This window comes from Canis aureus, chromosome 11, assembly GCF_053574225.1.
Source record: "Canis aureus isolate CA01 chromosome 11, VMU_Caureus_v.1.0, whole genome shotgun sequence".
NCBI lineage: Eukaryota > Metazoa > Chordata > Mammalia > Carnivora > Canidae > Canis > Canis aureus.
This window is the reverse complement of record NC_135621.1, coordinates 55,459,751-55,483,506: the sequence shown is the minus strand read 5'-3', so window position 1 is coordinate 55,483,506 and position 23,756 is coordinate 55,459,751. Positions and strand designations below refer to the sequence as shown.

At 36.7% G+C, this 23,756-nt stretch overlaps 1 protein-coding gene across 21 annotated transcripts in view; it reads left to right on the top strand.

The window, feature by feature from the left end:
- Nucleotides 1–211: 211 nt before the first annotated feature.
- The window catches only part of NRXN1 (neurexin 1), a 1,110,252-nt gene continuing 1,086,707 nt past the window's right edge, over nt 212–23,756 (top strand). For 8 of the 21 annotated variants that reach the window (XM_077915363.1, XM_077915360.1, XM_077915364.1 and 5 more), the window contains exon 1: nt 214–1,112. In XM_077915363.1, the coding sequence (XP_077771489.1) occupies nt 341–1,112 (772 nt within the window). In that variant the 5' untranslated portion in view covers nt 214–340. Of the gene's footprint in view, nt 1,113–23,756 lie in introns of all 21 variants that reach the window. The other 13 variants (XM_077915348.1, XM_077915346.1, XM_077915359.1 and 10 more) reach the window with 3 other exon arrangements.

Below are 23,756 nucleotides of genomic sequence, written 5' to 3'. Positions count from 1 at the left end.
CGGATGCAAATGGATAAGTGACTCCCCTTGACCGCCTGTTGACGCCTTTTCCAGAACGTTGCTTCCAAAGTGCATCCTCCCTTTGGTCTGGAAGCTCTGCTGCTGCCCTGCACCCCCGGGGTCTACGTCTTCCAGTTGGGAGGGGACTATCGGGAGAGAGGGAGGGGCTGCTGGAAGAAGAAGAAGAAAAAAAGAGCTAGATACGGGAGGGTGCGTCCCTCCCGCTCCGGGCCCCCCCCCACCGCGCCCGACTCCGGACCCCCGTTTCCGCATCACGGTGTCCAGGACCACGTTGACCCTGTCGGCCCCGGCACCCCCCCGCCGCACCCCAGCCCCGAGCATGGGGACGGCGCTCCTCCAGCGCGGGGGCTGCTTTCTCCTGTGCCTCTCGCTGCTGCTGCTGGGCTGCTGGGCGGAGCTGGGCAGCGGGCTGGAGTTCCCGGGGGCCGAGGGCCAGTGGACGCGCTTCCCCAAGTGGAACGCCTGCTGCGAGAGCGAGATGAGCTTCCAGCTCAAGACGCGCAGCGCGCGCGGCCTCGTGCTCTACTTCGACGACGAGGGCTTCTGCGACTTCCTGGAGCTCATCCTGACCCGCGGCGGCCGCCTGCAGCTCAGCTTCTCCATCTTCTGCGCGGAGCCCGCCACGCTGCTGGCCGACACGCCGGTCAACGACGGCGCCTGGCACAGCGTGCGCATCCGCAGGCAGTTCCGCAACACCACGCTCTTCATCGACCAGGCCGAGGCCAAGTGGGTGGAGGTCAAGTCCAAGCGCAGGGACATGACGGTGTTCAGCGGCCTCTTCGTGGGCGGGCTGCCCCCCGAACTGCGCGCCGCGGCGCTCAAGCTCACGCTGGCCGCCGTCCGGGAGCGCGAGCCCTTCAGGGGCTGGATCCGCGACGTCCGCGTGAACGCCTCGCAGGCCCTGCCCCTGGACAGCGGCGACGTGAGGCTGGACGACGAGCCGCCCAGCAGCGGCGGGGGCAGCCCGTGCGAGGCGGGCGACGAGGGCGAGGGCGGGGTGTGTCTCAACGGGGGCGTGTGCTCGGTTGTGGACGACCAGGCGGTGTGCGACTGCTCGAGAACCGGCTTCCGCGGCAAGGACTGCAGCCAAGGTAAGGCCCGACGCCGGACGCGCCCTCCCGGGGCGGGGGCGGGGGCGGGGCGCGGGGGGTGGGGGAGGTCGGGGCGAGGCGCCAGGTGGCCTCCTGCTTGCGGCCTCCCTGCCTCGCCTGCACCGCCCGCAGCTCCTCCTCTGGCCTCCCCCACCCCCTGGGTCCGGTGGCCCCCTGGGAGCCGGCCCTCTGGGCCACCGCTCGCTGCCCGGGGGCGAGCAGAACGCCCTCTCCCCTTGAGGTTCCTCGGGTTCCTTGTCAGGCTGCTCCCACCGTCCCTGGGCCTGGGCCGTGGCCCGCCTGCACAACCGCTGTGCTTTCCTCGCCTCCCAGCCACTCGCCCGCCCGCCCCAAGCCTGTGATACGCGGAGCCGTTCCCCCTCGGGTGCAGACGCGCCTCTAGATTGGGCAGCCACGTGGTGAAGAAGGAAGGGCAGGCGAGGTTGGCTACGCGTGAGGACCTCCACGTTTCGTTATGCGTGGGAAAGGACACAAGGGGAACAGGGGCCCTTTTACAAGTATAAAGTCCTGCTCCTGGTTGTGGGGAAAGGAGGATGTGTGTGTGGGGGGGGGGGGGGGAGGGGGGTGTGTGGGGGGGGAAGGTTTTCTGGATAGAAGAAAAAGGGTTCTTGGAACCAATGTTACTTTCGATGGTCATGTCCAAGTCCAGCATTTGTCCGTCTAGGAAAAATTAAGTGATTTCTGGAAGCGGAAGACAGGTCAGCTAATATTTAGAAATGTTAGAGATTAAAACACCTATTTCTTAATTAGCAGATGTCTTGGGAAGCTAAATGGCACAGACATTTAGACACTGTTGTCCTAGGAAGGTTCTGTAAGCTAATAAATAGGGGGAGGTGGGTGGTGTTGCATATGAAGGATTGCAAAAGATTTTCCGAGTACGTTTAGCTAATGAGATGTATCTGAGTTGTGGAGGCCACGTTGTAATTTTTGTTGTTTTAAGCACTGAAAGTGTGGAAGGAAAAAAAAGAAAACCATACCAAGTTTTATTTTCTCCCCTTAATAAATAAAATTCAGCCATTAATGTGTCTACAATGTTGCTACATGACCATGACCAAGGAAAAATTTTGTATAAATACCGGAAAGCCTATGAACAGAAAGTGACTGATAGGAAAAGAGGAAACATGGATATATTTGTGGCTGAGCGGGAGAGATGTCAGGTTTTAAAGTAGACAGCTTATGGGTCAAATCAAGACAGTCACCACATGGATAAATGACATTTATGGCTGAAATTGTTTTCTAAAAGATGAATTATTAAATCTAATTTTGAAAGCTGTGAGGACAAAAGCTCTATGTGTGGCTGAATTTTATTGTATAATGTCTCTCTCTCTCTCTCTTTTTTTTTTTTTTTTTTGCTGACACTGCTAAGAGGAACTAGCCCTTGTAAATCTTATTAGACTTGGCAGTTTTCTCTCATCTGACTTTTAAGAGAAATGAAGACTTGATAAAATTTGTAATTGTTTAAACAGCAAAGAGAGTTTGTTAGGAAGAAAAAAAAAAAAAGCTGGTCATCGGAAAAAAAAAGAGTTCTGTAGCCTTCAAGGGTTTATAGGAAAAAAAAAAAAAAAGTAAAGGGTTATTTTATTGTTGTCTGCCTTCATGAAGGTTTTTGTTTTCATTATGTTTTAGCTTAAATAAATACAGAAGACTGTGTATCCTATGGCCTATACTGCACTTCAGCTTGGCCAGTAAATTTCCATGGATTTAGTACCAGGCTTTATAGTTAGGTTTTACAAAAATAAAACAGGACATGCTTTTCCTCTCCCAAATCTAATTTAATTGCAAATCTTGAATGAAATAGCAGGTCCACGTGACGATGTGCTGTATTATAATTCGAAGCTCCATATCTCTGCACTGATTAATAGAAATAGTTTTTTTTTTAAATGAACATTATTTCAAGGGGAAAATTGCTCTATGTATCCCAATGCCACTTTAAAATACAGAGCAGACAATTTAATGAAGGACACATAAGATATAACTTCCTTCCTTAAATTAGGAAACAAATATGACACAATGACAGCTTGTTCTGTGTGGGAGGGTGTTTTAAATTAAAATTTTTATTTTCCTGTGCATTTTAAATGTAGGGATCCAGAGATCATGCATAATCGGGAACACTTAAGTGTGGAGAAAGCGTGGCAAAAGTAATACGTTGAAGAGAAGCAGAATTAAATGTTTCTGAAATGCATTTCATTTTGCCAGTGGATAGGCTCTTTCCATAAGAGGAAGAATTTGGAATTACCAAGATACATAATTGACCAGTATAGTACCTGATGCATAAGGTAATTCAATTCAGAAAGGAAAATCCATCAGGATGGTTCTGGAGCATTGATTCGTTTTGAAAATTTGATCTGAAAACGGAGTCCAAAGATCACCACTAGTCATGAAAGGAAAACAAAAGGCTGGATTCTTTTGATTATCACAGAAATGGGAGATGGAATGATAAAGGCAGAGTCAATCTGCCCAGAAGGATTGGCTCCACTTTTATGTATTTTCTTTATTTCATGTGTGTCAAGTGACTGTTAAATAATTAATTGAGAATGGATGCCTCTCCCAACACCAATCATGTATTGATGGCCAGGGATAGATGGTTTCTATTCAGAGGAAGTATGAGCAGAGCCCTGCGTCTAGCCAGTATTCACACTGATTGCCACATTCCTTTTAAAAACTAATTTAAAAACAAATCCACATTCATTAGAGAAAATTTAGGGAAAAAATCAACAGCAAACATTAAACAAGATTCAAATTATATCTAGTTCTAACCACAATTTCTTTTTTAACTTAATAAAGCCTAATATTATTTAGTAGCCTTCGTATTAAAAATATAGTAAGAACAACTAAAAGGACAACGATAATATTCTTTCTCTCTCTCTCTCTCTCTCTCTCTCTCTCTATTTTTTTTTTTTCTGGCCCCGAATGTCTTGCAGCAACTTCTGCATCTATGGTTTTCTAGAATATTTTTATTTAATAAGTGCAGTTTCATCCTTACTCTAATTTATTCAAACCTAGCAAGTTTTATTTATTTATTTATTTATTATTTATTTATTTATTTATTTATGTAGTGATGGAAATAGAACACCAGAAAGGTTATGTGTCATAACCAGATTAGTGGCAGAGCCCACATACAAGTGCAGGCACTCTTATTCTAGAGCCCTGTATTATCTTCTCTGCTGAATAAGATTTCCATTTTACTAGGATTGATATTTTTTCATCTTCAGGTATTATTCAAGAGAAAAAAAAATAAGTATAAATGGCTGATGGGACAGAACTAACTTATGTATCACTTATGTTCTTTGACCCTGAAAGTGAGCCTCAGAATACTGCTATCCAAGAATGTTATCTTTCTTGAATGATGGATGCTTTGGGGGTACAGAGCTTTTTCAGTGAATCCTACTCCTCTAAGTGCCCCAGGATCATTATCACTTACTATGTTTCTACCTAAGAGGACTGATAGTTTGTTAGCAGCTTAAAAGAATTAGTGAATTCCATGGCTATCCAGCTTAAAAATAAGAATAAAAGGCTGATCAATGAGAAGTGAGGTTACACTTTTTAAAATGATTTCCAGGTTTCATGCATTTTAGGATCATTTATATTAAAATTTCATATTAGGCTCTTGAGGGTCACTTTTATTTACTTTTCCTATTTAAGTGACCATAAACAGATAAACCTTGCAATGGCTTATTACGAAATAGTACTAAACATGGTAGTGTGATAGATATCACTTAATAAAGCCCATACTTTCTAGGACTTTACTAATGTGACCAGATAGACAACCATATTCACTTAGTCATTTCTATGTTCGACAAATATTGATTGAATGCTTTGTATGTGTCTGAATAGCAGGCTCAGGTAATAAAATGGTGAGTGAACTCCCAAATAGTTCCTACCTCGCTAGCCCTTGCATTACATTGTGGAGACACAGTTATTTAAAAAATAAGTAAAAGGAAACTTAAAATGGTGGTATGTATTTTGGAGGACAGATACATGGTACTGTGAGAATTTTAAAAAGTGTGAACTAATTTAATCAAAGAAGGTTTCCCTGAGGATTGATTGATGTTTAAAATCTGAGAGATGAGAAGGAATTAACCATGTAAACATAGAGGAGAAATGCTGGGTACAAAAGCCTGGTATAGAAGTTGGTGTGGCATATTCATGCAACTGAGAGAGGGCCCTTGAGTTTGGAGCTCTTAGCAGACTCTCATCAGGTCTTTCAGGGCCTTCTAGACCATATCACAGATTTGAATCTTATGGTAAAAGTGATGGAAAAAATAATGGTAGGAGTTAGTTTGGAAGGTGGAGAGGAGGGTGCCATTATCAAATTTATATTTCAAAAATGTCACTCTGGCTATAGTTTAGAGAACAATTAATAGGGGGGGGGGCGGAGAAAAAGAGAAAACCTTGTTTTCTGTTTGCCAGTCAACAAAATATGTTTAAGCACCCATTGACAGCTGTAGACTGAACTAGAAGAACATAGGGAAAAACAAGATTCTGTCTTTAAGGAGCTTAGAATCATTGTGAGTTTTGTTATATATAGAAATCTAAGGCCTTTTTTTGTTAGGAACACTTGGTTCTATCTGTAAAAGTATCAGAATCCTTTCTGTGGATTATCATGTGGTTTCCTCAGATAAACCCACCAAATCTATAGGCTTCTGGAGCCCATTGGCAATGTCATACCCTGTTGTATCTCCTCCCCCCCAAGAACCTTACTCAATATGCCTTTCTTGTGACAGTATATATTAGCTGATTGATTCTAGGCTTTCAATATTTTAGCTGCTGCAATAAAGAAAAAATACTACTTGGATACTTAATTTTTAAATTCATTTTATTTGAGGATTTTTATTATTATTAAGAAAACCTTTAATACAAAAGCATTTATAAAAACTGTCACTCTCCATAGAAACTTACTTGTCTCAATCCTATATTTAAATAGTGACGCATACTGTATAGATATAGATAACTGATGGACCTGTCCTGTTTACAATTTGTCTTTGAGGCTTTCCTATAAGTTAAAGTTATTTACATGTATCTGCAGAGAAGCAAGGTAATATATTTGAACTTTAAAAGCTTAAGTAAGATAGTTATCGCAAGTGGATTATATTTTTAGCATATAAACATATAAATATATATATATATATGTATATATGCTAGTAAAATAAAGTTCTAGTTTTGGATACCATTAAATAAAATTTAAAAAATGACTCCTGAAAGGACTGACACTATATAATATGTATCCTATTTTTAGCTGTATTATGAGAACCAGCACCCTGAGCTACACTGTTTCCTGTAAAACAGTCATTGGCCACATTTTATATCCCTTTCTCAATAAACATTTGGTAGCCACACTGTGTGCATGGTTAACTCCTATAAATGTTCATTGAAAATTAGGTATCATACTTAGGTTTTGTTTTATTCTGGATATATAAAGATATGTCTAGTGATATAAAACTACTATTGAAGTTTCTTCGCAAACTGTACTTTCAAGAAGTGCACATGTGTATTTGACGTAATTCAGAGTAAATCATTTTTGAATTCTTAAAGTTTTCAGTTGGTTGTACAAAACAGTATTATGTAACCTCATAAACTTTTGTCCTTGTGTACTTCTGTATGACTTTAGGCTTGGTCCCTTTTCTCTTACTTGAAACACAGGAACTGTAAATTTCTTGGTCTTTGCTAAATAGTAGGTCTTAAAATGTCCCAATTAGGTTTTGGAAAAAAAGTATTTTTGATTAGTTGTGTTAGAGCTATTCTGAAATTGCATAGCTTTTTGTTGTTTTTTTTTTCCTCTTAAGCATAGATTTCATGTGTTTCTACTTGAATATGGGAATGGGTGCAGTGCTCTCTCAAATTGTCTTCTTGCCATGTTATTTACACAATGTGTGCAAGCAGAATGTGGCATAGTGTCTGAACAACGAAATTCCAGATGTGGCATCTAAATCACTGTTAAAAGTAGAATAAGGTCACTAATGTTCTTTATTTCAATTTTCAAGATTGTAAATCAAGTAACATATAATCAGACAACTAACACATTGTGAACTTCTGCTAACCTATTTCAGAGTGTGCGTAGTTAATAGATGTAAACTCTGAGAAAAATGTGAACATTTGAAAGAAGTATCTAAAGGCAGCAGGGTAGATGGCTCTAAATATTGTAAATGTTAATCTTGAAAATATTAAAGTCATTTCTATAAATCTGTGTTGGGATCAGGTTAGATTAAGTTTAGATCATTTATGCCCAATAGTATGTATAAGAGTTTTCTTATTATCCATTGATACGTTGGTGCAGACAAGCTGAGTAAAGAAGACATTGGCCCCTTGTTCCTTCTGTGTAAAATCTGAACAAATAAATAATTTAAGGCAGCAGCTAAATGAATGCATGTTATATGATTCTATTTATATGAAGCTCAAAATAGACACAACTACTCTATGACGATACAGTTCAGAATTGGGGTTACCTTTTAGTGGTATTGACTAGAAGAGGGCACAGTGGAATCTTTTACAAGATCTGGGTGATGTTTATATTGGGTATATATATTTGTAAAGATTCACTGAACTATACACTTAAGATTTATATACACAAAGTATTTACACATAAGATATCTATCCCTAAGTACCTACACATAAGATACTTTATATACACTCTACCTCAGTTTAAAAAAATCCTCCAAATTATAAAAGAATGATGCCCAATGAATACATGTAGTGTGTATATTTTCATACCCTAAATGAAATATGAAAACGCACTTTATGAAGGGATTCTTAATGGGAATCCATATTTTAAAATGGTAGTCAAAAGAGTTAAATATTTGTAACATTCCAGAAAGCAAATATATGTATATATGAATAAATTTAAGGGTAGGGAGAGTATCCTGTTTTAAACAGACACTTTTTAACTTGTTTCCAACTTCCTATGCCTTTTATAATAGAGATAACGCATAGATAAAATTTTCATCTATTGAACTAAAGTTCTACCAACACATTAAAGCATGTAAGTTTTCCAATTAGGATGATTCAACTACTGGAATTTTAAGTTATTGAATGATGAGTATGTTGTAAGAGCTCAATAAATATTTGAATGAGTGTTTATATATTGGAAAAAAATTACCAGTCCAACCATAAACTCTCTAAATATTCTCTAAATCTACAAATATACATGATTTTTCCCCAAAAAAATATTAGGCATAAAATTATTTCAAAAGGGGCAGCCCAGGTGGCTCAGCGGTTTAGTGCCACCTTGGGCCCAGGGCCTGATCCTGGAGACCTGGGATCGAGTCCCACGTCGGGATCCTTGCATGTAGCCTGCTTCTCCCTCTGCCTGTGTCTCTGCCTCTCTCTCTCTCTCTCTCTCTCTCCTCTCTCTGTGTATTCTCATGAATAAATAAAATCTTTAAAAAAAATATTTCAAAAGATGCATTAGATGCCACTCCTTTCTCGATGCCATAAGCACCTTTTGTGTCTGAATACAATTTGAAATCATTCTGCTTAGGATCATGAGTGTTATTATAATTAGTGTTTACTGAGTAAAAAGCATTTTATGGTTTGCTTTGTCTATACCATTGGACAGTTTGAAATTATTCTGTTTAGGATCATAAGAGTTATTGTAATTACTAGTGTTTACTGAGGAAAAAGCATTATATGGTTTGCTTTGTCCATACCATTGGACAGCTTGAAATTATTCTGTTTAGGATTATAAGAGTTATTATAATTATTAGTGTTTACTGAGTAAAAACCATTGTATGGTTTGTTTGTTATTGCTACAACATCCTACTTGGTAGGTTTTATAAAATTCCCATTTTACAGAAGAGAAAATTGTGTATTAGAAAAGCTGACTTGCCAAAAGTACCATAGCTCAATGGTAGAGCTAAAAATCTGAAGCCAGGTGTGTCCATTGCCCCAGCAGGCAACTCTGTCCATTATATGACATAACCTGTGTGTTTCACTTAATGAACAGCTGGTGGATGCTGGGAATTTGTTCTTGCGTTGTCAGCTTGCTGCTGATATGAACGGCTGACTTATAATAAAGCCTTCAGAATTGAAGATTGTGGCAGCAGACCCTTAAATTTAGTGCCATTTCCTAATGTCATGATAATAAAGAAACAAAATAGCTTGTCAGAATTTATCACACTTTGTTTCTATAACACTTACTTATTTGCTGCTTTTGTTGACCTTCCATTAATATTATGCTTAATGGGTTGATTTTACTTTAATGTAACTAGATGTAAAGCCCCAGTATATTATGTATAAAGAACTACAATTAATTCTTTGTCTTTTGGATGAAAATACTTAGTTTTCACAAAACAGGCAGCACAAAATTTACATCCATTTCAGAGTCTGGAGATAACATTAGTGAAATCATCAAAGTTCTTGGTGATTTAGCACAGGTAAAAAGATCTATCTCCATCACATAAGTAGATACTTAGACTTGCTGAGTTAGAACATGGTTCTGCTGAAGGTATAGATGATGGTACTCTGGACAGTTAATTGAAATTAGATAATGAGAAGGTAGTGTTTCTTTTTGGATAAGCTTGGCTTCCCAACACATTGCCTAAAATTGAATTCAGGAGCAGGGCTTAGAGTTAGAAAGATGTATTCCCTATGCTATTTCTGGTATATATGAGAAACTATTATTGGAAAGTAGTGGGAGGAGAACAAGTCTGAGATGGCAAGCCAAAGTGCTGACCTGGACTCTTGTCTAGTAACTTGTGCTCAAAGCTGTCTGGACTGTAATTAGAAATATACTGACGCCACATTACAGGAGTGAGCGCTACTTCAAATAGCACTTTCTTAGGTTGGTTCCCAGGAGGGATCCGATGGTCCAAAAGTTAAAGGAGGGGCTGCCCAGAAGAAGAGTTGCTTCACAAGCACCCTCACATCAGGAAGGGCTTTCTCTGTTTAATCACAGACATAACGAATTCTGTGGATGACATTCCACAACAGAAAACAACACTGATCACAGTACAGGAGCTGCTGTGGTGGGTGATCTAACAATACCAGGCCTTGTATGTGGAACCAGCTAAACTTAAGTGTGACTCAGACATTGCTTGATTCAGCAGAATGAACTACCCCCGTCCAGCAAAGGCAAGGAAATTAAAGACTCATGTTTTTCTTCTAGGTAATAAAGTCTCTTTATAATTAAGCGTGCCTAGACTTTCCTTAGGGAAATGGCTGGCATGGTAGCATAAAACTATAGCTGCCATATGGAAGATACTACTTTTCAGCTTAAACTCTTTATCTGAATGCAGCACTGATTTTTTTTTTTGGGGGGGGGTGCAAATAATGTGATTATTTAAAATTATTACATGTGAAGCTTAGGGACCAAATGTTTAATTGATACAATTGAAAACATTGTAAAAATAGGAAGTAATATATTGCACTTCATGATCAAAATGCCCAAGTAAATGTTTAATGCAATACTTTTGTGAACCCCTATTTTAAAAATTGAATAAAAAAATTGAGTCTATTTCCTGTGACATAGAATACTAAGATATTTAAAATGATGATATATATACTATTCACATATAAGTGATTATGTTTGTGTGTATGCATGTAAACAGAAATATACACAAAAATATGACATATATATGATGATTATATAATGTAAGCAGAGAAGGATTTTTTAAAGTCTTAGAAATCATGTTAAAATAAAATCTTTACACATATATTGGTTAAACATGTCACTAAAATATGTCTTTATTATTTAAAATAGTCTATGTAATATATATTTTTTCCTACACAAGACCTTAGAAGCCTAAAATGTCTATACTTATAGTAAGACAAATGACTTTCTGTAATAAGGCATGGGATTAGAGATTTTGAAGTTTCTACAAAGTACCATTTTCATATTATTGATTGACAACATCCCAACTATTCCTGGGGGTTATATGAAAATCTAACTATATTAAGTCTTGCTCTAAGATTGTTCTGGCAGTTACCAAGAGTAATTTGCTTTGATGGAAACTTAGCTATTATTATCAAATAATAATATTATTTAACTATTTGTTGGAATAAGCCACAATTATGTTCAAATACATAGAAAAAATTAGGCTAATATTAATAATGACATTTTAAAACTTTTATCCATAAGAAAACTAGGGGGGTGCATTTATTTAATGAGCTCCCAATGAGTACAAAATAAGCCAAGACCACCACAGGGATACTCTGAAAGAGCCTTTTTAAAAGTAGAAAATAGCCTACAAATCTCTTTTACCACACTAGTTAGAGAATCTATAAGAATTTTCATTTTTAATACCTAAAGGAGTCATGTGTAAGTTTCAGAACATGCCTTACTGGTCAATTTCTATCATTTTATGAGAATTTTTGGATTCACACATCCTTATTTTTTTCTTCCACTGGCCTCTTAAAGCTTTGTTTAGATGAGAATGGTAGAATTAAAATAATATGGCTTTTCTGTTTCTATCACAATTTATATTTTTTGGCTTCAAGTTACGCTTAAAATTGTTTTTTATTGCTGCTGCTGTTTTTTTTTTTTTTCACTTGAATTTCATCCTTTGTTTACCCTTCTACACTCTCATTGATTTCCTTCATAAAAACACAGGCAGAGGGAGAGCTTCAGGAATTAGAGTAATTCTTCATCTGGGAATGACATTCCTCTATGACTGTTAGCTGAGAGCTGTGCGCTTTCCCAGAGGTCATTAGAAATAAAGAATGATGGGCACCTCCCCTTCCCTTAGACCCAAGATGTTATCCATCCTGGGCAAAGTCCTTGTTTGTATGACACAGAAAATGCTGTGTTTCATCCTAAATAGAGGCAATAAAGATTTGGATTGGAGCCAAATATACAATCCTGGAGTGTCTTCCTCCCACAAGGGATGGAGGATGGAAGGATGATGAGGCCTTAGGGAAGCTGTGGAGCTTAGGATGTGTAATAATTGAGAAAATGAGACCAAAGACTGAAAAAGGAACAGGAAATAGGAGAAAAGAAGATGATTGGGGGAGAAAATGAGTGCTAGAGAAGGAGGTAAATTAGAGAGAGAGAACGTGCATGCGAGAGAAAGAGAGAGAGAAGAGAGAGAGAGAACGCAGAATTAGAAACAACCAGAATACTGAGAACAGGCAAATTAAAATAAGAAAAACCACACATCTGGTTAGTGGAGGAGGGGACTAGAACATGAATTTCTTGACTTCTAGCCTCGAGGTTGAGCTGGAGAGCTAGGAAGAAGAAAAAGACAAGGACCAATACATTATTGTCTAAAATTCAATCACATGAAATATAATCAGTCTTTAGCTCTAGGTTCTGGCAGTATGTTGTTGGACTTTGTCCTACTAACAACAGCAACAGCAATATCAAAATCTTGCATAATTCATACCCTGTGCCAGGCACTATTTTAAGCTTCTTATATATAGTAATTCATTTGATCTTCCCAAAACTCTGTGAAGTAGGTACGATCTTCCCCAATTTACAGCTGAGAAAACTGAGGCATGGAGAGATTTTTTAAAAATACTTACTCAGTTCATACCCTAGGAAATTGCAAAGCTGGCATTCATACCAAGGCTATGTGACCTCCTGAGGACTTCCCCTGAACTTATAATTCCTTCTTTTTTAATAATAACAACTGAATGTATATCCTCCACACACTCTTTCACATGAGGGAATCTGCCCGGTATTTAAACGATGCCTGTATAAACTAAAGCATTTTCATTTCCTCTCCCTCTCAGTATTCCATCTAAGTGTTTAATAACTTTTCATGGGCAGAATTTCTTCTTTAAATTTAATGAAAATCCTTTCTCTGCTGACATAAATTAATTTCTTCTTGTTATGTCCTCAGTGGAAATAAAATTCATGTAGTCAATATCCCCTTGAATTATCTTTATCTGCTTAAGAGAAGGACTGCTGTCTTCACTGAGCTAAAAATGTTTTAGATCCCCCTTCTGTGAAACTGATCTGACGCTCAGCCTCCTTTCCCTAATAGCCACCTGCTTTATTTATGTTACTCACTATCACCTCGACTCACTAATGCTCTCCCAAGACTGAGTTCCCTGAGTTCCCCAGACCTAAAGCAACCCTCTCCTCTGATCACCACATGCTGCACTTCCCATGACTCCCTAACCTTTCCTTTCACTTCTGTCTGACTTGCTAATTTCCCATTATATCTTGAAAATATCAAGATAAATATATCTTGGGCAGAAGCTTTCTAAAATCCTTAGTAGGTGGTTGTTACTTGGCAGTTTAAAAGAAAAAAAAAAACTGTCTGCTACTAGTGTCTGTATATCAGGCAGTCTAGAATTGTAGGAAGGAAAAAGTCTTGATAGCATTGCATTTGTAAGCAGGAAAAGTAGGCCAGAAAAATATGAGCTGACAAACAGAAAAAAGAATTTGGACTAAGGAAAACTGGCAGCAGTAGTAGTCTGGCCCATAGAGGACTAAACAGTGGAAATGGATTTGAACAAGAGTATGTTGATTTAGGCCTAAGGAAAGAGAAAACAGCATTTGCTTGTAATTCTAGTATAAATGTGAGAACAGGCTAGCAGGCGTGGTGGGTGAATCTCTCTATTCCTGGAGATCCTTAACAATAGCTTAGATATACAACTGCCAGTTTTAAATTGCTTAGGATCTCGCTTTTTCTGGTCAGAGGCCTAGACTAAATGACCTTCATAATACATTTTCAGCTCTTAGTTGTATAAATAATCAAACTTTTTGGGAAACATTTAATGTGCAAATCTCTCAAGTATGAGATGGAAATATCCTAAAACAACCCCATCCCACAAAAACTCCCAAATTATCCACTGGCAAAACAAACAAAAAGCACATAAAATAAAAAAAAAAAACTGCTTTAAAGGTATCTGAAGTTATAATTCACCGATGCATTTGGATACATTATGGCATCAATTGCCACAGAGCCTTTAGTTCTTGAATCACCTCCCAGTTGTCTTAACTTGCTGTTGTTGCACATAGGTGTCCCAGGAATATACTCTAGGCAGGCTCTTTGCCCACATGCTGTGTTTGCCCTAAGCCAGCTACTCTTGTTGTCCTCTTTACATAGTGGATTGCCCCAGTTTCATGTTTCCTTGAACATGTCTCAGCTCAAGTTACAGCTGAGGCCTGTGTCTCAACTCACACTTCCACTTGTTCCTTGTGCCTTCTCTAGGGTTTCCTCCCCAAGCTGAACCTACCCCCACCAGGTGGCCATGCCAAGTTTGGCAGCATAGCCACGTGATATCCCTCTGGTATCGATCCTTTCAGATTCTGTGTCAATTGGTCTTTCTCTGGGAAACATAGCTTTGAGTGAAAGGGGTTTTGGCACTGGTGTGAATTCTTCCTGGAGAAGAATGGGATAAGAAGGCTGAAAAATAGTTTTTTATTTAAAAACAAAATAAAACCAAAACAATCACAACATTAGAAAACACTTATTTATGGATGCTCTGTAATGTGCGTGGTTTCTCAATAGAATGAGTTACACAAACCAGAAATCTAGTCTCATCTTTGAGCCCTGTTTTTTTGCCCATTTATAAACCAATTCATAATTCCCAAACACATACTAAGAAGCTGTCATATTTATGGTGAGACCTTAGTACTTATGTAGTTGTTCACCAGTGTTATCAAATGCTCTTGAAGCCAAAATTTGGAAGTACGAATGAAAATGTTGAAACCTAATTATAGGCATAAAATATTCAGGTATCAAAAATATGAATAAAACTTACTATTATTCACAGTGTATGAAGACCTATAATAAGGTGCAGATGTGTATCATTTAGTCATATTAGTGATATTCTTAGTTGTAAAAATGAACCTTACTTTTTGAAAAAATCCACATATAGTGGTATGCCTATGAAGAGTGACAAACATATGGATCCTTTTAAAAATTACATTAAATGGATTCATTTCAAATTTTTAATTCAGTTACCATAATTTCAAATTACTCTAATCACTGGATTTTTCCATATCCAAAGAAAATAGTGTGTAGCGAGTCATTAGATAGTTATAGAGGATAGGTAGAAAAAGTATCAGATTAACAAATACTTGTTATGGCATAAACTGAACACAAGGAAAGTCAGGAAACTTGAAACTTGTTTTTTTTTATCTTTTGGTGAAAGGTGAAATACTATATTTTGGTCAACCTCTGGTCTAAGAATTGAAAAGGAAGGAAGTTACTTTCTAGTGGAGTAGGCTGGTAGATAAACATGCCTGATTGCGTAAATTTGTCACATAAATGCAATAAATGGTATCACAGATGTGAGCAGATTTTGTCATGTGCTTTCAGTGACAAAGTCCACTTGGTTCTACTGATACACTATTTCAGGGTCTCCTGTTCACCCATCAGGATTGTTGTTATAATCTTTACCACTTTTCCTAATCTCAAGCAGTGTTCCTCATTTCCCCAGCCAAAGCCATCCCTCTCTACTACTGGGATGATCCTTTAAAAATAGTATTTCTCCTTTAGCTTAAGGATCAAGGAGAAGAAAGCACAAATTCTTAAGAATGACAATGAAGCAGTTTTCAAACTGTGTCTGATCTCCATTTCTCCCAACAGAAACCTTGTGATCTAAGCCAACATTATTTGTATTATGAATAATTACTGAATTTACATGTAATGGGAGCCCTTTTTAGTGTTATTCTCTCTGGACCAAAAGCCTTCTGTCCACCCTGAAGTGACAATTCCACTTATCACTTATGACTCATCTAAGAGATCTTTCTGAAATTCTCCATGACGTTTTCCCTGGCTGTCCCGCAGAGCAAATGTTGGCTTTGTGTAGATCTTTGTTCATATAGTATTGCACTCAACATGTTTTTTTATTATAGTTATTTAACACCTCACAATATTTCTTCATGTGATTCTAAGTCCCCAGGGGAGCATTATATGCCTATTTATTCCAGTATTTATTACATAAGAGCTAGTGGACTAGCCCATAGTAGGGGCCCAAAAAATGTTAGTAAATTTAATTAAGTTCAAGATTTTAAGAAGAGAATAAAGATAATGATCAGAGAAAACAAGTAAGAAGTTCTTTAAAGGAGAGCTACAGAAAGCCAATACATACAAGAAAAGAGGTTTGATCTCAATAGGTAAAGCAAAATAAATTAAAATGAGGTTATTATTTCTTGCTTAGCTGATTGAAATTAAGAAGTGTGGGGGCAGCCCCGGTGGCTCAGCGGTTTGGTGCCGCCTTCAGCCCAGGGCGCGATCCTGGAGACCTGGGATCGAGTCCCATGTCGGGCTCCCTGCACGGAGCCTCCTTCTCCCTCTGCCGGTGTCTCTCTCTCAGTGTGTCTCTCACTAATAAATAAAAAAAAAAATTAAAAAAAAAGAAGTGCTGTTGAACACAGTATTGACAGAGATGTTGCAATTACACATATTCGCTCATGCTCTTGCACATCTTTGGTTGGAGTGTGAGTTACTGCAACTGTTTTTAGGGACAATTTAACAGTAGCTATGACAGTTTTAAACATGTGTATCCTTTAACATGGCAGTTCCCTTTCTAGGAAAAATTTTTAACAGAAATGCCTCAACAAGTCTCACAAATGTATTAGTGCTGATACACATTGTAACTGTCTGTAATGGTGAAAACAAATAAATGGAATCAACTCAACTATTAATTAACATTTAATTAGCTAACTAAACCATGGTAGACCCATGCAGAATGCCTCATAACACAGCAAAAATGAGATATAGCTATATAAACTATATATGTTAAAATATATTGTTAAAATGTTAACAATGTTAAAATATATTGTTTAGTACACATAATCAAATTGCAAACATGCACACACATTTATATAGCATATAACAATAGGATTATATATATATATATATACGCACAAATATATAGTTACATAACAAAAGTAAATAACTTATAAAGGTCAGCTGTATCGCTGTTTCCATGGAGGGAAGAAAGAAAAAGAACCTATTTAATTGCTATAAGTAAATATATTGGCAAATACTAAAACCGGATTAACAAAGGACATTAGTAAATCTCCATCTTGAGGGATTTTCAATGAGATTTTGAAATGTCAAACTAATAGTCCATTTCATGAGATCAGACTCATTATACAACTTACCAAGGATTTGTATTATCATTCTAGATTGAACACTCTGTTATAGAAATAAAAACAGAATGTTCATGTTTTCAGAACAAAATATGGCACTAACCTTGCAGGATATTTTTTGAAAGGATATCATGAAAGAGAGAATTATAGAATTTAAATCCTGTATAACTCCAAGGATGGATGATAGATGGATGGATGGATGGATGATCTATCTATCTATCTATCTATCTATCTATCTATTTAACTTGTACCCATTTGTCAGGTTGAATGGTCATTCTCCTGGCATAACAGAACAGTTCTAATAAGGTGCAGGGTCTGGTGGACGCAGATATTTCTTCTCAGCAGAATGATTTCTGATAATATTCCATTTACAACATCTCTCCCTGCCTTCACCTTCTCCAATCCCAAATTCGAGAGATGGCTAAATAAGTCAGTGCTGTGTCTCAAATTGGCTTCATAGTCAAGTGTATTATCATTCTTGTAATGTCTCCTCTTCCTAATGGAACTTCTAGAAACATCTGAGAATTTCCAAATGACTGACAAGGCTTTCCTGCTTTACTTCATACACGTATCAATAATTACTTAGTTGACTCTTTAATTTGTCTAAATTTGTGCAGGCATAATGGAAACTGACAATGCAATTTTCCATTGAAAATTGTAAATGGATGACTAAGCTGAGCAATTCACCTCCTTCCCATTCCTTTTGTACAGATATCTTATGCTACACCAGGATGCCTACACTTTGAAAATAGCTCATCTATATTCATTCACCCATGCATATAAATTGATTTGCATGCTCATTTTGCAGTTTCCAAATATGCATTTGTTGCATAAAGTTTTTCATATCTAACCCAAAATGGCTCTTTTACCTCTTCCTCAAAGATTTAGCTGGCGTGAGCCAACTACACATGCTTGCTCAAGTAAATTCTTAAAGAAAATACTAAAAGCCTGTAGAGGAAAGACTTAGATCTTTCCATTAGTCATAATTAGTCATAATTTCTAACTTAGATCTGGCCTTATGGGTCAGTTCCTTGAAATTATTTAGGGCAAGATTGGAATTAAGTTGCAATAATTTATTCAAACTATCCAGATTACTTACCAACTCATGATTCAATAGGAACTAAAGATATTCGATAGAATGATTAATTGGTGGATTTTTGTTTGTTTGTTTTTGCTTTCCCACCAGCTAGCTATGCGTTGTTGGACATTGGTTCCTTCACTATCTCTGATTTTCTCAAAACAAAATAAAAACACAAGCGCAAACTAAAGTTAACACAATACTGTGACTAACCTCCACAAAAAATCCTAATATCATTACTAATTTAAAGTCATCTCCTGAAAAATATAAATATATGTTTTTTTAAAAAGCCTAACCAAATGTTTTGTGGCTATGACCACTTATAAAGAATCAAAATACTTTAATTCGAGAAATTATCATTATTTTGATGATTTTTAGTATTTACAGATAATCTTTATACATGGTTTAAAATTATGTGTTATATGAAGTGAAATTAATGTATTTTTAAAATGCCTTGAGTAACAATTTGTAAGAGGAGGAAAGGATTGACATTTACTGATTGTTATATATTGGTCTTATCAATTTTATGTATATTATCCCATTTAATTCTCACCCCTACAACTATATTTGATTAATTATTTTCATCTTGAATTTAGCAAAAATGCAGACTGTCTAAGCAGCAAGGAGAGAATTTGAACATAGGCTTCAAACCCCATAGACTACTATAACTCCATGCTTTCTCTCCTGTGTCTCCATGGTTACGACTTCCAGCTTTAGAATGGTTTGTGTAGGCTCTATAGAGTCATATATACAAATGATCAAGAGTCAACCTTCTTTTTTTTGGAAAGCAAAATAGCATTTGAGATATTCTTAAACTTTAAGAGCATTTCTTTTATTCGGAATTTGCTTTTAGCCAATTTGACTTTCATATTTTTCTTTATACCTCATCTCTTTTATGTATGGATGAATGTATTTCACAACTAAATGATATATTGCTGGTAATGATTAAGAAGAAACCTCTATATATGGTTTCCAAAGACTCTACAGGAAGACTATAGGCAAACCTCAACATACATAAAAAGTCCCTTATTTTTAACTCTTATTTTCTTCATCTGATCATTAGTGTATTCCTAATTTTGTCTTTTCCTTCCGCTCTGTGAAAGAGTAATTATTTTTTCTAGTGTTTCCTTCCTTTTTAAGGCTATATCACCTTGTGATTTTTTTCCATTATATTTTGGGTTATTTTTCATTACAAAACATTCAAATAATGTACCTGCTAAGATGATAATTATTAAAAAGAAAATAACTCAGAAAAATTTTTCCTAACCTCTGTAGACTACAGTTCTTAGGATTTGTTCATATTTTAGCTAAATATATTTTATGATGATATTTTATCTCAAAATTTCCATTTAAGAATGAAGATTCATGTAAAAATGCATTCCATGAAAATGTTTATTTAACCAGTATTACTCTTTTTTCCTTTTGGAACTCTCAGTTTTCAGTAATTTCACAAACATAAAAAAAAAAAAAAGAATGATTTGTAAAACAAAATAGTATGTAAGAAAAGATAAGAATATGTAAAACACATAAGAGAAGAGAATAATATGTAAAAAGGATATAGGTTCTTAAGTGCATCGTGGTTAACTGTATTATGCATACTTTCCCTAAACCCTTAACAATTTCTAGGTAACCTAGTTTGACTTTGGCACTTATTTCATAAATGACTCATAAAGAAAGTATATTGTTGGTTTTCCTGTCATATCACCAAAACTTCTGTAAATAATTCAGAAATAATAGTGCAATATCTTTTGGCCTTCTTTAGATTCCAAAATTGATAAATGGATATTAGGTCAGTTTTTCGTTGGGCAATAATTTTTACTTTGACTTTTGTCTATGCATTACAGAAGTAGTTCAGAAAATTCTGATTTTTGCTAATCCCTTCAAAATGGTATGAAAAATATGTCCAATTACCTAGCAAAGCAAAGATAGTTTAACATAAAATAGAGCTCCAGAGTAAAAATGGATCAATAGCTATAGTCTATTATAGTGTCTAAGGTGGTAATCGATGTACCAGAGAGAAATTTTTAAACATTTATGACATTTTAAGTGATATTTAAAGGCATTGAGCTTAGGCACTGGGGATATATTTGTGATTAGATGTGCCTAGTCACTACTCTCATTGGAGTTTATATTTCTGTAAGTGAATACAGAAATCTATAAGGTCAGCTACAATATAGAGTAACCAATACTAATGATAAGGTATATAAAACTCAGACTTAGGAGGTACAGAAGGCCTCCCAAAGGATAAGACAACTGAGGTGAGACTAGAATATGAATAGGAGTTTACTAAGGGAACAGAAGGGAAATGAGAAGCATGCAAGAAGAGACTGTTCCTCATTTGCAGAACTGAAAGTAGTTTAGAATTCATGGTACATAGTGGAAAATGGTAAAAGTGGCTTAATGCAGGCTGCAAACTAAGCTGTACAAGTCTTGTAAACTATATTAAGACATATGGAACTTACCTTTTGACTAAGTGGTAGAGTTAAAAGAACAGGAAATAATATAAAATTGTAATTTTAGAAAGACTGATGTGACTACAAAGGCAGATCTTGTATTGAAAGCAGAACTGGAAATAATACTCTGTGGACCCAAATGAGACAAAGAGGTTCTTGTAAGAAAGGCCTGTGACTACCAATAGATGGGTACATGTTTGGAAGATTGTCTACTTCCACTATATCTAGAAACACAGCAAAAAGTGTATTTTCTTGGGAAAATAAGGAAAAATAAGGAGAATCCTTGGAAATAAGGAAAGGCCTAGAATTGAGGGATTAGGATATGGGTAGGCTAATTTTTAAATTGGGATGGAGAGAATGAGAAATGGAAATGAAAGAGGAGAACATGCAGTGAAATCTAGAGGAAGATGTAGGTGGTAGATCCAGTTAACAGAATCAGGAAACCAGGCAAATGAACATATCATGGCAAACAAAGTAGCAAATTTTTGCAAACAGCTAGATATAGGCAGACTTGCATACTCTAGTAACTGTTGGAGATGTTGTATCTTTTGATGCAAGATTCATTTATTAAGTTTCACCATCCTATAATATTAATATCCCTCAGGATTTTACTCCTTCCTTTGATTTGTTTCCACACTTACAAACCATACTTTCCTTGTAATCCAGATGTCTCGGTCATCTTGGCATAAGTACTCCTCTAGATGACTGAAGAAGTGATTTTCCTGGTTTTCGATATCCCTTTAATTTCAAATAATGCATTTATATCACAATTTGCGGGTGAGGGGAAAAAAAACAGCAAACTGCTGTACTCCCAAATTTCTTTTAAACAAATGTTTATTTTAAAAATCATGTACTTTGTTTTTTAAAAGATTTTATTTATTTATTCATGAGAGACACAGAGAAGAGAGAGGCAGAGACACAGGGAGAGGGAGAAAAGCAGGCTCCACTCAAATAGCCCAATGTGGGACTCATCCTGGGACTCCGGGATGATGCCATGAGCCAAACTAGACTCTCAACTGCTGAGCCACTTAGGCATCCCCAAAATCATGTACTTGAAAGTTACCTTAATGAAACTTAATTTTCTAAAGTGTTCATAAGTTCAAAATATGTATATTTGTCATGTAGTAAAATATCAACTAGATCAATGACATACCCAAAGAAAATACAAAATACTGGCAAGATGGAGAGAGAAGGCATGCAGAGCAACCGAAGACAAATAACCTGTATTGAAAGCAAATATTTATTTGGTGGCTTTATGTCTTTTTTTAAGCTCTGCTTATTTTCTTTATTTTCTCACCCAGAATCTGTTTATTTATGCTGTATTTTTTTAAACCTATCTAATGCTTTGCTTCGGCAGGTGTATGAGCAGCAGTTTGTCTGTTATGTGAACCTCTATGGGAACCTTAGCCAGGCTCTGAGCTAGGGCTTCCTTTCTCCGACTCCAGAAACCTGGTGAAAGGCTGAGTTCCTTTCAGGTTTTCGTCAAAAACCAAGAAGTGAGGTCCATCTACGATAAAGATGGGATGACTGGGAGAAAGGAGTTTACTAAAATGAGATTTTAGTAGTTCTGTGAAAAGAGAGCTTAAAAGTGTGAGAAAGGTAATGGTTGAAACAGTAAGCAGAGAAGAACAGTTACTACTCAACTTTTCTTCTTCCTCCCCCACTTATTTCTTTTTTGTTCTTCCCTTTGATAGAAAGATACATCTTTCTCTTTGGCCCACTTATTTTACTTTTGCCCCCATAAATAGGGGAACACTGAGAGGCAAATAAGTTACTTAATTGTAATACATTTTGCTTATCTGATTATATTTTAGGCAGTCTTTTTTCAGTTAGAATTTTGTCTGTGGTTGTATAGTCACCTCAAACCCTATGTGGAAATAGACTATAACTAAATAAATTAATTTTAAATAGAGTATTTTGATGATTGTGATGTTAATTTTTTTAGAAAGTAAGTTTCTAGAAAAGTTCTAATAGCCACCATAATTAATCCCTAATTGTTTCCTTCTTATTCTGGAATATTGGGGAATTAGAATAATATGTGAACATGACCTGAAACAGTGCTCTCAATGGTCCATATTCGGTAGACAATATGCTACAGAAGTTAAGTAATAAATATAATTCAGTTAAACATGGGCCTCACATCACTAGAGTAGTGCATCATAGCTGGCCCATAGATTGTGGATAATCAGGAATTCATAGTGCCTTCAAGACCCTTTATATTTGATTGTCGTTTTACCTTATGAGAGCTGCATATAATATTGGAAGTTTGAGTGAGTAGAACTTCGGGACACTCTCCTGGATAGTTATATCTAAAACCTTTCTCTTCCTTCTTTTTAAAAATCCTTAAATTTGCCAGTTCCTTCCGCCGAAGGAGCCTATATTTTAATGCTTGAACTCAGTATTGATTTGTCATAAAGTCAAGAACAATTTACTAAGAGATGAAAATATTGAGAATATCCTAGCTACAGAATAGAATTTTAGAGTTTAGAGAGGCCGTGAAGAGTACCTCCTATAGCCACTGTTTGTTTGTTTGTTTTTTAAGAGATGAACAAACAGACAAAGAGAAATTAGGGAACTCCCCAACTCGCAAAACTTAGTTTCATAGCTAGAACAAGAACATGAGCCCAGCATGTTCTTTAATCATTCCCTTTTTAAATAGATAGCAAAGAAAATAGCACTGCAAAAATTATATTTCATTTATCTTTTATACATGTTGTAATATTTCTCATGATGTGTCTCCTTTTGTTCTCTTGTCATTACATTTATAGAGAGTTCTTACTTCTGTGTAGCTTGTTTGGGTAGCTTCATTCCTGCGTATGCAGGAGAGAGTTTTAGATTCATAACAAAGATGTTTATGTGTACAGAAAATAAATGTGTTTTTTCCTATGGAAAGTCATTTTAACAAATTCATCATTATAGGAGTGTCTTATTTTGTATTTTGGAACACAAAAGCAGTGGTGTACTACAGCATATAAATCAAAACCTGCACAATATAGAGTAAGATTTTATTTTCTAGGAAGGCATGTCAGTTGATGAAAAGAGTACTTTCCTAGAAACACTCTAATAGTGTTTCTGATTGTGTCATAAGAGTTAATTTAGTGTAC